Source organism: Agelaius tricolor, unplaced genomic scaffold, assembly GCF_023055355.1.
Source record: "Agelaius tricolor isolate 1412-34295 unplaced genomic scaffold, bAgeTri1.0.p SCAF_9, whole genome shotgun sequence".
Lineage (NCBI taxonomy): Eukaryota > Metazoa > Chordata > Aves > Passeriformes > Icteridae > Agelaius > Agelaius tricolor.
This window is the reverse complement of record NW_027269269.1, coordinates 33,583,822-33,599,020: the sequence shown is the minus strand read 5'-3', so window position 1 is coordinate 33,599,020 and position 15,199 is coordinate 33,583,822. Positions and strand designations below refer to the sequence as shown.

Sequence of the window (15,199 nt, the reverse complement as noted above, 5' to 3'; positions counted from 1 at the left end):
ACTGCTGAAGATGAACACTGCACTGGACAGTCTGAGAGAGCCTCCTCCAGCCCCAGTGTTAGAACCTAGGGAGCGGTGTCCCATCCCTAAGGATACTCAGATTTTTTACGTTTTTCCAAACTTCAAGAGTGCTGGAGGAGCTCATCATTTTCAGGCTGCTTGTAGAAAAGCATTTACACTCTGTTGATCTGATTACGCTGCTGACTAGTGACCGTGGAACAGTTTGGCTTAGGCAAGACCTTAAAGCCCATCACATTCCAACCCCCTGACATGGACAGGGACACCTTCCACTAAACCAGGTCGCTCTAAGCCTAGTACCAGCTTGGCCTTCCAGGCACAACTTCTCTTGGCAACCTGTGCCAGTGCCTCACTAGCTTCATAGGAAAGAATTTCTTCCTAAATATGATGCTCACATCTACTGACAGAGATCATATGCTGAATCTAAGCTCTGACTTTATGGTAGTTTTTTAAGGGATGCTTTATATCCCTGGAGTTGCTTTGAGTATTTATCCATAAACTCTGGCATCCTGCTGCAGAGGGGAGGGGAAGAAGGCAGCACTTAACCCCACTGTCTTTGGACCCTGAACGTGCTTGACCCTGTGAGTGGTCACTCCATGCCCCAAAGCAGAAGTTTATTACTTTTATTACCATTATTATCTTAGCTGAGATAGCTGCAGGAATTATTGGCGGTTGTGTTACTCCCCATCAGTTTTTATGAAATTTCCCACCCCAGGTGTTTGACCTCTCGTTCATTGCTGTAAAGGGTTGAGAAGGAACTTGTGCAGTGCTGGGAAGGGCACACAGAGGGATGCAGCACAGACCCTTCCCTGCACCGCCCTGTCAGTGGCAGAGCATTTTCTCCTCCTCATCTCCTGTGATGGCTGTTTCCAGGGATGACATGGCAAGGGAGCTGAAGGACAGGATGGGATTCCCACCAATCTTTGCCCAGGATTTTGAACAGAACCAGATTGCTGGCTGCAGCCAAGCTGGTCTGTCGTGCTGATATGCCCAGGCAGGGTGAGATGGAGCCAGGCACCAGCCAGTGCTGCATCTGGCCTTGGCCCAAGCTAATGAAGCCTTGGCAGGAGTCAGGGATCATTAGCATGGCCAGGGGGACAGGTAATGCATCTGCCTGTGCCCAGGCATGTCCTTGAGGCACTGGGGTTCTGCTCCCACTAAATGCACAATCCCAGTACTCAGTCCCATTTCTGAAGGGGTTGGAACTGTGGTCTTTAAGGTCCCTTCCAACCCACACCCTTCTAGAGTTACATGATTCTACATGCCTTGGATTTAAAGTTAAATTGGGGATTTTTTTGATGTTTGGACAGTGATGCAAACCTTCGTCTTCATCCTGAGCTACCACTGCTTTTGGGAAGCCCTTCTGACTTTCCCTGCAGACTTTACAGGGATTAGGAATTCAGTCCCACTCTCTTCCTAAGTGGCTGCAGTGGTTAATCACCTTCGTTATTAAAACTGTTCTGCTTTATTTGTAGTTTGATCCTCTCGCTCCAGCCCCTGGAGCACCTTAATTTTCTCTGTAGCTGAGCAAGTTCAGTGCCTTCTTGGGGAGATACTTAATGACTGTGGTCAGGTCACTCCTCACACCCCTCATCATTAACCTCAGCTCATTGATTTGTTCTTGTAGTGAGGCTTTGCTCTTGTTTTCCTTATCCTCACTGGATCTGCTGGCTCCCCTGCTACCTGGGTCTCCTGGAATACAAGCATGGACTCTGAGGAGCTCGGTTTCATGCAGGTCTTGCAGCTCCAAATTCCCATGAGACTCCTCCATGCATCTATAAACTTCAGCTGCTGGAATATCTGACTTGAGCTGCTGCTGTTTAACATCTTCCCAGTGTGTCCCTGCTGGCACAGGCAGCATTTCCATGTCAGGCTGTAGGCTGTGACATTCCATCTCTTATTATTTGCAAAATGGAAATATTGTTTAAATATTTTTATATGCAAATATTTTTTGTGCAAAATGGCACTACTTATTTCCCATGTCAGTTTGTTCTCCTGTGCAGGAAGAACTAGTGGCATGCCATGCCTAGGATCCCTTTTTTTTAGGTGCCTTCTATTTACCACACCCCATCAATAAAAGGGTTTTATGGACTGACTTTGAGATTGAATTTAAGAATTCTGCAGTTTTAAAAGCCACTCTTGTGCCCTTCTGCCAGCTCAGGGAAGAAAATAAACCCACAGCTCCCCACAGAGACAGCCAGTGCCTTATTCAAGGGAGACACAGGACTGAGGCACAAGGACAGAGGCTGAGACCCAGGGTAGTGGCCAGAAGAAGATGAGGGAGCTGTGTTTTGAGGGTGACAGTCACAAGGAGAAGTGGGTTTATTCTTTCTTGGCTTTATTCCTGTTTTTGCTGTGGACACCACTGAAAGGCAGCAGAGGCCGAGCTTTGCCATGCCTGTGTGCAGCAGCATTCCAAGGGCTTTAAGGCACAGCTCTCCCAGTGTTTTCCTTCTGCTCATCCCACCTCCTGTGCTGCTGTTTTCCCCCACTACTTTCAAATTCCTTGTCAGTTACAATTTTTGGGCATCTTGCCATTTTCTTGCCCTGCTTCCTAATGTGCCACATTTTGGGTTCAGCTGGATCTGGGGGTGCCATGTCCCCATCATGAGACCTTGCTGGGTCTGAGGGGTCCTGAGACTGTACAGTGCATGTTCTCTTTTACAAAACACCTTGCAAGATTTACAGGCTGGATTGAAATACTGCAGATAAAGCAGAAAGGCTGGGATGTCAGTTAATCTCTCACATTGAACTGGAAGCTGGTTTGATCCAGAGAAACCACTTCTGTGTTCCAGAGACCAGATCCAGCCAGCAGAGGATGAGATTTGATCTTTTGGCCTCAAAAGCACTTCCTCCTTCTTTAAATAAGCCCAGTGCAATGATGTCACTAGTTTGGTGAGCACGCTCACAGAGCCTGAGGCTGCTCTGGGGGGCTGAAGAGTACCTTGGGGAGCCATGGCACCCATGGGGATAGGAGCTACCACCCACTCTGCACAGCAGATCGTGTCTGTCCTGAGAAAGGGCTGTGCTGGTCAGACTGGGAAGGAATCAGGGCTCTTGCCTTTTGTAAAATTTTCCACTGGTATCTCACCCAGGATGCACTTGGATTCCGCTATCCAGGGAAGCACTGAGATAATCACCGCACTTTTCCCAATCCTTGCACCAATTCAGTGTTTGTGATCTTCAGCCACCTCTTTCTTCCCATTCCATGCCAGAAATAACCTATAAACCTCTTCAAAACTGATGGTTTTTCCTCACAGAAAGGTTGCACTTGGGAGCTGGTGAGGCAGAGTGCCTCTCCATCCCTCTGTCCATCCATCCATCCTTGTCCCCCCCCTCCACCATCTCCCTGGCAACGCTGAGTGCACATCCTGGAAAACTTTATCCGAAATCTGCTCTGGGCAGCTTTCCAAATCCATGCTAACCTTATTAGGTGTCTCTGGGGCCTTGGCTAGCTAATCAAATTAGAGAGCGCTAATGGCAGGGAGGACTGGGAGTGGGTAGAGAGCAGTAAAACATAGTGTATACTTAGTGATAATTACACTTGCTTTGTGGCATTGATTTATATGCTTCCCCCCCCCCCTCTTTTTTTGTTTTCATTGTCTTCAAATGCAGCGATTCGGAGGAAGGAAAATGGCTGGTATGATGAGGAGCACCCGCTGGTGTTTCTTTTCTTGGGATCATCTGGAATAGGTAACATTTGGGTTGTGGGGAGGGGGATGGAGAGCCCTGAGGAGAGGGGGTGGAAGCTGTTGCAGGGCTGCAGGGTCTGAATGAAATACCAGTTAAACACACTGTCATCTTTCAGCGGGTCAGCCATCATCCAGCAGGGTGACCCCAGCTGGACACCAGCACACACAGTCACATCCAGCCTCATGCTGAGTTATCCCAGAGGACAGCCCCCCTCCAAGTCTCAAAAAGGGGCAGTTTTCAAAGTAAAAGTATTACTTTAACAACTTTCTGGTGAAAAACCCTTTATTCAAATGGGAATGGTGGGATAATAGTAGAAATTTGCTGCCTGCAAACTGAATCTCTGCTCATTTGCTCCTGTGAGTACGGATTGCTTCGGAATGACAGGGTTTTATTGACACCGATAAGATTTGTCCTCCAGCCCAATCAAATGCCACATGACAGCTGATCAGTTCATGAAATGGTCCAAATGACTTTTAGTTGTGGAAAAAACCCCAACAAAACAGCTTCAAAGTAACTGATCTGTGACATTTGGAACAACCTCAGGGCTTCTCCTGCCTCCACTGCCTCCCAAAGGGCTCCAGAAGGTGCTGATGCTCCACTGCTGGGGGGGTTAAAGGGGCACAGGTGAGATTTTGCTCCTGCTGCAGAACAGTACCAGGCCAAGCATTAACTCCAAATAAGTTGCTATAAAGCTGTATAAAATCAGGATAAAATATTTTTGATACTTCATTGTCCTGCTAGAGCATATCTAAAGACTCAGGGATGTAAATTGTTGGCTCTTCCACTTCCATGGACTTCCATGGGGGCTTTTCTTTTCTTTTCTTTTCTTTTCTTTTCTTTTCTTTTCTTTTCTTTTCTTTTCTTTTCTTTTCTTTTCTTTTCTTTTCTTTTCTTTTCTTTTCTTTTTCTCTTCTCTGTTTTTTTTTTTTATGGGAAGCATAGTTTCTTGCATCCTTACACATCAGGAGCTCTGATCCACCATCATCCAAACTCAGCAAAGCTCAAACTGAAATCAGATGTAAAATTTTGGCAGAGATTTATCAGATGGAGCAGAGCACACCCCATGAATTCGTGTATTTGTAGCCCTTTTTTTGATGATTTACTGATCTGACCACCCGATCTATTGTCCCTGCAATGCAGCTGTGGTTAGATGTACAATACTCCAATAAGAATGTACTTTTCCACCTAATTTCTTTTTAAAAACACGTGGGTTTTTTCTTTAGAGTAGTTATTTCTGTCCCTGCTCATTTATTTTTCAGTGTGCAAGTAAATCCTGCAGGGATCCATGTGCAGTGCACTGCTGACAGGTGTGCAAGGGACCAGTGTGAACCCCCAGAGCATCCATCCCAGAGGGGGGACTGGCTTCACCTCAGCTTTGCTGGTCACCCCAGGAGCCAAAATTGGCCCAGTCCTTGCCCTGATCAACCTGACAAAGCCAGCAGTGTCATGCTGGGGGGTAGCAGCAGGGAAGAGAAGTTTTCTGGCATCCACACTTCAATAAAACTGCCTCTTCAATGAAGTTTTTCCCCAGATGGATGAGCTGGGAGAACAGGACATGGCCTGGAATGAGCTGGTACATGTGTTCACCCTCAATAAATGCCTCATGCCTCTATAAATGCCTTCCAGGGTGGATTTGCTCCATTACTGACTGTTCTTAATCCTAGATTTTTTTTTACTGTCATCTTATATAAAGCATAGAAAAAACACCCCATTTCCTTGAAATTCTTTATTTGGAGATTACAAGACATTGCACAAGGAACTTGGAATATTGAGGGTAAATATAGCAAAAATCTGATCTATCAACATCTTTTTGTGGAAAAAATTGAGAGCTTTGTTCCCATCATGTGAGAGTCAATTAAAGCTGAAGGAGCCAATGCAGAGATGTCACTATTCTAATGCATCTGTTCACCCTGCCCAGGCTGGGAACACCACTGAATGTGATCCTGGAGATAAAACAGCAGTACCACTTCCCAAGGAAAATCCATGTATTGGTTGCAGGAAGTTCCAGCCCTGGTGTTAGCAGAGCTGATGAACAGACAGAAGATGGACAGAGCTGGTATAATGCAAGTTTATTTTTCTCTCTCCAAAACAGGTAAAACAGAGCTGGCCAAGCAAACAGCCAAGTACATCCATAAGGACATCAAAAAGGTAATGGCTCATCCCAGCTTTGTGCTGGCACTAAAAGGGATGCTGGGAGGGTCGTCAGGGGGTTCATTGTGTGGCTGTGGTGCCCTGAGAAAGGGCTTTTCTGCACTGAGAGGGACCTGTCAAGGTCATGGAGTCACAGGTCTGGACTGCAAGGGCGTTTTAAGCTCATCCAGTTCCACCCCTCCTGTCAAATGCAGGGACACCTTCCACTAGACCAGGTTGTTCCAAGCCACATCCAAATGGATGAACACTTCCAGGGATGGGGCAGCCACAGCTTCTCTGGGCAGCCTGTGCCAGGGCCTCACCGCCCTCACAAGGAAGAATTTCTTCAATCTTACCCTGCCCTCTGTCAGTAGCAAGCTGTTCCCCCTTGTCCTGTCATTCCATGCCCTTCTCTTGCAGCCCTTTTAGGCCCTGGAAGGATCTCTAAGGTCTTCTGGGAGCCAGCTCTTCTCCAGGCTGGACACCCCCAGCTCTCCCAGCCAATCTCCAGAGCAGAGGGGCTCCAGCTCTCAGAGCATCTCTGTGGCCTCCTCTGGACTGTCTCCAACAACTCCACATCCCTGTGATGTTGGACCCCAGAGCTGGAGGCAGCTCTGCAGGTGGGGTCTCACCTGAGCAGAGCAGAGGGGCAAAATCCCCACTTCACTCTGCTGCCCACACTGGGATCAGCCCAGGACACTGTCTATGCTCCTGTCTGTACCAGAATATTTGAATTGGAAAAATTTAAATTGATGTAACATTTGTGCTTCCTGTTGAATTTTGCTCTAATTTTGACATCCTGTGTTGTGAACATATTTTTTTGCCTCTGTTACTAATATCACTGTAAATTGTTAGGAGGATAAAATTCCAGAAATCTGTTTTCCATGTCCCCACCTCCACCATTTGTCATATCCTGCCAGTGTGGACTGTAGCGATGCAACATTGATTTCCTGCTCAAAATTTTAAGCGCTGAAGTGTTTGGTATCCAGAAGCAGTTTGAATTATTTAGTTTGTTACCCAGCAGTTAGATTTTAGAGAAGATGGGTTGGAATTATTTCATGGAGGTGGTGGCTTTGCAGGAGAACACTTCAGTGGTGTCTGGGGTTTCCATTCCATTCTGTTCTATTCTATTCTATTCTATTCTATTCTATTCTAATTATCTCTATTCTATTCTATTCTATTCTATCCTGTTCTGTTCCATCCTGTCCTGTTCTATTCCATTCCAATTATTTCAATCCATTCAATTGCAATGTATTCTACTTCTGTTCTATTCTATTCTATTCTATTCTATTCTATTCTATTCTATTCTATTCCAGTCAAATCCATTCCATTCCATACTGTCTTCCATTCTAATCTATTCTGTTCCATTCCATACCATTCTATTCAATCTCAATCTTCCATTCCATTCCAATGGAATTTTCTTCCATTCCATTCTGTTACGTTACATTCTCTTCCATGTTTCACATTTAAGCCTCTGCCTACCTGTAAGAGGTAGTTAGCTCTCTCCCACATGAAGCCAGGGAAAAGAAGGAAAGACAAGCAGAGCTGTGCATAGATGAATCCCTCTTCCCCACGTCCTCCAGCAGTGAATGGACACACAATGCAGCAACACATGTAGAAAGACCAAGCTGGAACCAATGCTATAAAAACAGCTGTTCTGGTTCTTTTCCTCATGCTTCTATAAGTGCCTTCCAGAAGCCATAAATCCTGGATCTAGAGCACCTTCATCCCTAATCCCACACGTGGAACTGCTCCATGGCCAGACACCCAATGGGGAAATCAGTTAAACCCTGAGTGTTAATTTGATAGCAGCAGGAATCTGGGATTTATTAGGAATGAACCAGCTCAGCCATTGGTCCCCTAATGAGGGATGAGGCTCTGATGAGGGGCTGCAATTCACAGGAACTGATGGATTAAGAAAGGAAAACCTGAAACTGTCCCCCTTTCATTTGTAAGACAGAGTAATTTGTTTCCATCTTGCTCTGCCCTGGGCAGTTTGTAGATATTTTAATCATTTTCAGGGAAATTTTTGCATGGGAATATTTTGCCCAGAGAACCTGTGGCTATCCTATCCCTGAAAGTGTTCAAAACCAGGTTGAATGAGGCTTGGAGCCATTTGGTCTAGTGGAAGGTGTCCCTGCCCATGGCAGGGGGGTTGGAATGGGATTGTCCTAAAGGTCCATTCCAACCCAAACCATTCTCTGATTCCATTATTTTCCCAGGTAACAAATGACAGGACTAGAGGAAACTTCCTCAAGTTGCAACAAGGGAGGTTTAGGTTAGATATTAGGGAATTTTTTTTCTGCTCAGCTCTGGAAAAGGCTGACCAGGGCAGTGGTGGAGTCCCCATTCCTGAAGAGATCCACATGTGGATGTGTGGATGTGGCACTTGGGGACATGGGTTGGTGCTGGGCTTGGCAGTGCTGAGGGAGCAGTTTGGCTCTGTTGTCTCAGAGGGCTTTTCCAACCCAAAGGGTTCAGTGATTCTGTTCTCTAATTCTGGGATCCCTGTGTGATGGTGTCTATGAGTGTGCCATGTCCACATGTCCAGATGAGATGTGTTCCCAGACATGTCTCATGTCTCCTTCTCCCTCATGGACAGGGGTCATGGCTGGTTGACTATTCCAGGATGATGCTGGGAAGCTGAGGCTTGGCTTCTCCTTGGTCAGCTGGATGAGAGGTCCTTTTCAACTGAAATATTCCTATTTCCTCCCCTTCCCTCTCCCTCCCTTCTTTTCCTTTCCCATCTAGGATGTGGATTACAGCTCCATGATCACAACATTCAGTACCTGCAGTGAATCATCAGCTTTTCAGATGCAAAATGGATACTTGGGTGGATGCTATAAATTCTCTAACACTATTCTCTGTTTTAGGTGATCACCCACAAGCCCAGTTCACCTCAGCTTTATGATTTTTGCTGGATTTTTTTGTGGAGGGGTGTTGCATTCTTCTTGTGATTGATTTCTAAAAAGCTGAACCACAAAACTATCTATTTTATTTGGAGAATTTCAGCCCTGTCAGTACTGCTCCAGCTCTGGCAGCGAGCAGATTGATCAAATCTCATCCTAAATTTCTTGCAGGGTTTCATCAGACTGGACATGTCGGAGTTCCAGGAGAGGCATGAGGTCAGTAAATGGGCTCTGAAGGGAGAAGCTTCAAACTTAATCCAGAAAAAATGGGCATTTTGGTATGTCAGGGTGGGAGCACAGCAGAACAACAGGAGTTGCTACAAGTTGTGCATTAAATTGCAAGTAAATTGCCAGAAAGCAACCTTAATTGAGTATTGTGGTTTAGGCATGGTACTCCCCAATTTAGTGCTCCCACTGAGACACTCCAAACCGGGAGCCTCTCACTCACTCCCTGCCTCCCCTGTCCCTCCCCACAGCAGTGGACTGGAGAGGAGAACTGGAGGCTCAAAAGGTAAAGGCCATGGGTTGAAATAACAACCATTTACTGGAAACAGAAATGACATAAGAAAACAAACAAGCAACAATATTAAAACCAAAAGTATGTAAAAGAGAGAGGGAGATTCACATGCAAAATGCTCACTGATCCAACCCAGCCACAGTCACGCCCTCCAGCTCAGAACCAGCTACTTCACATATTCCACATCCTTCTGCTGCTCTTCTTTGACCAGAAAGAACCCATTCTCCCCAGAAGACTCCTTTCCCTCTGCTCCATGACATGAGGTAAGATAGAATATCCTCCAGGTCCAAGACTTGCCCCTCCTGGTTACTGCAAAAATTAACCCTGTCCTGGCTGGAACAAAGACATTGAGGCAAATTAGGAGCAGAGATAAAGGAGCAAGGAAAATTTCATGTGTCCAGTGCTGTGAATTCCCTTGGGGTGGGGTCAGCCCTTGGGGAGAGAGCAGCTGAGAAGAGATGTTGGAATCCAGAGGATCATCTTGAAACCCTCAGCCACATGCTGTGCATCACTTAACATTGCCCAGGCAGGCACAGCTTACCCCAAACCCCTTATCCCCAAAACATGGCTAAGTCCAGTGTGGGATCTTTGCCTCAGCCTACTTTCCATGTAGGAAAGGAGGAGAATCCAGCAGAATACAGGGCAATGGTGTCAAGTGCACCCCTCCCATCACAACTTCTGCTCAGTTCTGGTGCCACAGGAGGTCCAAGGTGCCAAGTTTTCTGTGATCCTTGCCAAGGTCACCCCTGGACCTGAGCCCTCCCTTTGGGGGGCTCTGTCTCCCCAAAAAGTAGCAAGGTCCTAGCAATGAGAGTGATAAAACACTGGGACAGGTTACCTAGTGAAGCTTTGGCTGCCCCATTCTTGGAAGTGTTCAAGGTCAGATTGAATGGGGCTTGAAGCAACCTGGTGGAGTGGAATGTGTCCCTATGTATGGCAGCAGGGCTGGCACTACATGGTCCCTTCCAACCCAAACCATTCCATGGTTTGGCTGTGACTTTGGATGACACTCAGACCTGGGTAGATGTAAGGTGCACCAAGCTATGTGTCAAAAACTGTCATTTTGACAAAACTTTCCTGTTGTCAGAAATAAACTTCTAAATTTCTAAATGTTTTTAAAAAACACCCTGTCAAGGAGTGATGACATAGGAAAAGTATTTTACTTGTGGTCTCTTCCCACAAAGCCTACTTGTGGCTTTGATTCTGCACCAGAACCACCTGCCACTTATAATCCTTTGAATTCTTGATTTTAAAAGGCTAAAAGGGATGAAAATAGGTCTTGGACATCTCAGACAGGTTGCTCAGACCCTGCATAGCAAAGCAGGGCTGGTGCCTTCCCACCTGGCCATGCCTACTCCTTGGATTCTGCTGATTTGAGCTCTGGGCAGGGAACTGCTTAATCCTTATTTTGCTTAATTATTGCTTATTGAGCTGCTTTTGGGATACTTGGGGTGTGATAGGTGTCACAAAGAACATGGAATTTGTTTTGTCAGCAGCAAAGAGTGGTGGCAACCTGACAAGCTACCAGAAGGGCTTCATTCCCACTGTCCATGGATCAGCCTTCACCTTTCCTGTTCCTTCCTCCCAGGTGGCGAAATTCATCGGCTCACCACCCGGCTACGTGGGCCATGAAGAGGGAGGACAGCTCACCAAAAAGCTGAGGCAGTGCCCAAATGCTGTGGTACTCTTTGATGAGGTGGACAAAGCCCACCCTGATGTGCTCACCATCATGCTGCAGCTGTTTGATGAGGTAAATCCATGTCCGAGGTTAGAGTCAACACAAGGGACATGCAGAAGGGGACAGTGAGGGGTGAGAGGGATGTCAGATGGAGGAGTTTGGGTTGGAAGGTACCTTAAAAGCACATCTAGTCCACCCCTCCTGCCATGGGCAGAGACACCTTCCACTAGACTAGGTTGTTCTAAGCCATGTCCAACTTGGTCTTGAACACTTCCAGGGATGGGGCAGTCCCAGCTTCTCTGGACAGCCTATACCAGGGCCTTGCCACCCTCACATGGAAGAATTTCTTTCCAATATCCCACCTAAGCCTGCCCTCTGGCAGTATGAAGCCATTCCCCCTTGTCCTGTCACTCCAGGCCCTTGTCCAAAGTCATTCTCCAGCTCTCTGGTTGATTTTGAAGGTCCCAGTCTGTCCTCAGAGGCCACCAAACTCCAGAGCAACATGCTGGAAGATTTTGAAGGGGTTTTTTTTGTTTTTGTTTTAAGGATTAATAACACCATTTTTCTTGCATAGATCATCACAGTAGCAGTTCAATGTGAAATCAATTCCTGTACCAGGAACTTGACAGGGCAATAACCCAAATGTTAATCTCAAGCACCCAACAAGGATTTGTGTCATTGTGCTGGATCTCTGCTGTTGGAGATGGATTGAGGAAAGAAACAGCCTGGGGAGATGCTGCTTTTTTCCTTATTTCCCTATCTTTTTTATATTATTAATCAAGAGCACTGGTGTTTTGGAGGTTCCTGGATTGGTTTGGGGGGCTGAAGGTTGATGTCACTTGAGCAGTGTGGTGCTGGGCAGTCCCACAGGGATGAGGAGCTCTGCTACTCTGGTCACTCTGTTACAGCCATAACATGGTTATTTGTGAGCTCTGCCCAGCCCAAACCACAGCCACAGGCAGTGTTAGGGATAGCATTAGCATTAGCATTAGCGCTGAGCTGAGCCTGGGGCTTGTGTCAGACCTAAAACCATCACAGGGAGGTAGGCAGAGGGTCAAAGGCTGGGGAGCCACACAGTCATGGAATCATTAAGGGTGGAAAGCCCTCTGAGACCATCAAGTCTAACCCTTCCCTCAGCACTGCCACATCCACACAGCTTTTACATCCCTCCAGGGATGGGGACTCCAACACTGCCCTGGGTAGTCTGTGTCAAGGCTGGACAACACTTTCAGGGAAGAAATATTTCCCGATAGATACCCAACCTGTACCATCCCTGGTGCAACTTGAGGTCCTTTGTTCTTGTCCTGTCCCTTGTTACCTGGAAGGAGACCAAGACCCCCATTGCAGATCCCTGCCAGGGAGCTGTAGAGAGCAGGAAGTGCCTCCTTCTCTCCAGGCTGAGCAAGGACATGGACTGCCCAATCCTCCTCCTGGCAAGGCATCTCCCAGCACTTCCATTCTGTCCTGGATGGGGCAGACTGGGACCATATGCAGGAGAAGTTCCTGCCGTTCACGGAGAGACAAGGACTTCTCCAACCTCGTCCTTGCTTCCTTCCACCTCAATCCTTGGGTATCCCTTCAAAATTAAATTAACTCTGGGGGAAAACGGGACCCTCATTGTTTTTCCTGGTGTTTTGGCTATGTCCTCCAGCACCTGCTGACACAGCTGGTGTCGTCTTGCTGTTGTTGCAGGGCAGGCTGACAGATGGAAAGGGGAAGACCATTGACTGCAAGGATGCCATCTTCATCATGACCTCCAACGTGGCCAGTGAGGAGATTGCCCAGCACGCACTGCAGCTCCGGCAGGAGGCCATGGAGATGAGCAAGAAAAGGATTGCAGAAAACTTAGGTACTGGAGCTTCAATATTCAAAACCCTAAAGAACCTCCCTACTTCCTAATACAACTTTGGCACCAGCTCAGCCATCCCTGGGTGGGGGCACACCCAGACCCTTCAGTCCCCTCTCCACTGGTCCCAACTGGTCCACATGACTTGGGAATGCTCCTCTGCCAAAAAGTCAAGAAATCACAGAAGGGTTTGGGTTGGAGGGGACTTTAAAGACCATCCCATTCCAACCCCGTGCCATTGGCCAGGACACCTTCCACTAGACCAGGTTGCTCCAGCCCCATCCAGCCTGGCCTGAAACACTTCCAGGGAAATGAGCACAGGATGAGAAAGGCTGAGAGGTTGGACAGAGCCTTAAAGATGCAGTCTTCCTCTGAAGATACAATGTCAAATAATGAGGATTTCAGAGCAGGTGGATTGAAACTGGATGGTTTTAAGGTCCCTCTCAGTCCAAACTCTTATGTTATTCCATGATTCTCTTTATCAACTCACCCTTCACTTTCTTTTGGGACCCTTCTAAATGCCTCCTGCAAAAGACTGTGGCTGGTCCAGGTGCTCATATGAAAGAGGAAAAGTTTTGTTTCTTCTCAGTCCTTCCCAAAAGAATTGAGCTTAGTGAATTTTACTTCCCTGTGGAATGGGAGCCCTCGCCTCACATATCAGGCTCCTGGAGAAAATTTTCCCAAAATGTGAATTAGGTGATAAAAAGGGAATGAGGAGAGCAAGGGCAGCCTCTGAGGTTGAAAATGAACAACTTGATGTGCAACATCCAGTGCCTTTGCTGGTAACTCTGGGGATATACAGATGAATGGTGATGCTAACACCAAGGACTGTCCCTTTTAGGCAGTGTTTGTCACATGGAGCAGAGGACAGTGACTGTATCCCTTCTTTTCTCATCAGTTTTAAAAAAACTTACTTTGGGGTTTTTAAGATCCTTTTATGGTCTTAATTGTCTGGATGCCACATTTTTCTCAAGGTATCCAGCAACCTGTGCCATCTCAGATACCCCACATTCCTGCATCAGCTCCACAGGAGCAGGAAAAAGCATAGGATTTTGTCATCAAATCTATTTTCCAGCTTCTTTCTCCCAGTCTCTTCCTTTTACTTTGGAGAAGTGGCTGTTGACACTGGCTTAATTCAGAATCTTTAAACTTCAATCAGGCTGGGTAAAGGACAAAACACATCATCAACTGAACCTTCCAGAATAACATTTGAAAATGCCACAGTTTCCCTGCTCAATGAGGACAGCATTGAATTTTAATTTCTGGGACAGTACAGCTGCAGCAGGAGAGGAGCTGGAGAGGGCATTTCAGCCAGCAGCTGCCCTCAATGGGGTTTCAAGGAGCTCCTGCCCATTTTCTGAGCTCTCAGTGTGGAGATGCCATGGCAGGAAGTCACTAAAGTGCCTGGCAGGGAGATAAATGGGAAGATAAAGGGAAGGAGCAGATTCCCCAGTGGGCTCTGCATCTACCAGTGGCAGGAGCAGATATTACATGTAGGAAGTGGAATGCTGGTAGCAGTGCTGGCTCCTCTGCCTTTCCAGCTCTCCTCTGCCAAAACACTGGGACTTATTGGCATCCTTGCCCAAGAGAGAGGGGTTGGAACTGATCAGGTGATTCCAGAGCACCACTTTGGGCATTAGGGGGAACCTCCTCACTCCCTAGGGCTGCCTGAACAGAGGATGCAGCCACGTGGGCATCAGTGTATCCTTCCAGGTAACAAGTGACAGGACAAGAGGAAACAGTCTCAATTTATGCCAGGAGAAGTTTAGGTTGGATATTGGGAAAATTTATTCCCCGGAAGTGTTGTCCAGCCATGGCACAGGCTGCCCTGAGCAGTGGTGGAGTTCATCCCTGGAGGGATTTAAAAGATGTGTGGATGTGGAACTTGGGAACACATTTAGTTGTGGGCTTGGCAGTGCTGCGGGAACGCTTGGATTTAATGGTCTCAGAGGGCTTTTCCAACCTAAACTACCTCTTGAGTGGAGCCTGAGAACCCTTTCTGCCACTGCTGGTGAGGGGCAGCAATCTTCATCAAGGCTGCAAAGCTGAGACAGGGTCCCAGCACCCAGCATGGCCTGTGTCCCCTGCCCTGCCCTGCCTTGCCTGCCAGGATCCAATCCAGAGCACAGGAATCTCCTCCCGTGAGCACCCTGGTGTCAAACAGCACGTGGAGGAAAATGGGGGTGGAATGGGGGAAGCTATGGGAAGAACTGGGATGATGAAGACAAAGAGAAAGACAACACTGGGAGGAAGAAGGGTGACGCTGCAGCCAAGCATCCAGAGTGTCTGGGAGGCAGGATTTGAGAGCAGCCAGACCCTGGCTCCATCTGCAGTCAGCAGAGGGAAGTAGACTGCAGCCTGAGCAGTGCTGCAGGCACCCTGAGCAGGAGTTTGGTGCTTGCTGGAGA

At 47.3% G+C, this 15,199-nt stretch overlaps 1 protein-coding gene across 7 annotated transcripts in view; it reads left to right on the top strand.

The window, feature by feature from the left end:
* CLPB (ClpB family mitochondrial disaggregase) overlaps positions 1 to 15,199 on the top strand; it is a 73,280-nt gene that overhangs the window by 55,064 nt on the left and 3,017 nt on the right. For all 7 annotated transcript variants that reach the window (XM_071433606.1, XM_071433601.1, XM_071433602.1 and 4 more), the window contains 5 exons: positions 3,634 to 3,711; positions 5,804 to 5,859; positions 8,922 to 8,966; positions 10,856 to 11,017; positions 12,638 to 12,794. In XM_071433606.1, the coding sequence (XP_071289707.1) occupies positions 3,634 to 3,711; positions 5,804 to 5,859; positions 8,922 to 8,966; positions 10,856 to 11,017; positions 12,638 to 12,794 (498 nt within the window). The remainder of the gene's footprint in view (positions 1 to 3,633; positions 3,712 to 5,803; positions 5,860 to 8,921; positions 8,967 to 10,855; positions 11,018 to 12,637; positions 12,795 to 15,199) is intronic.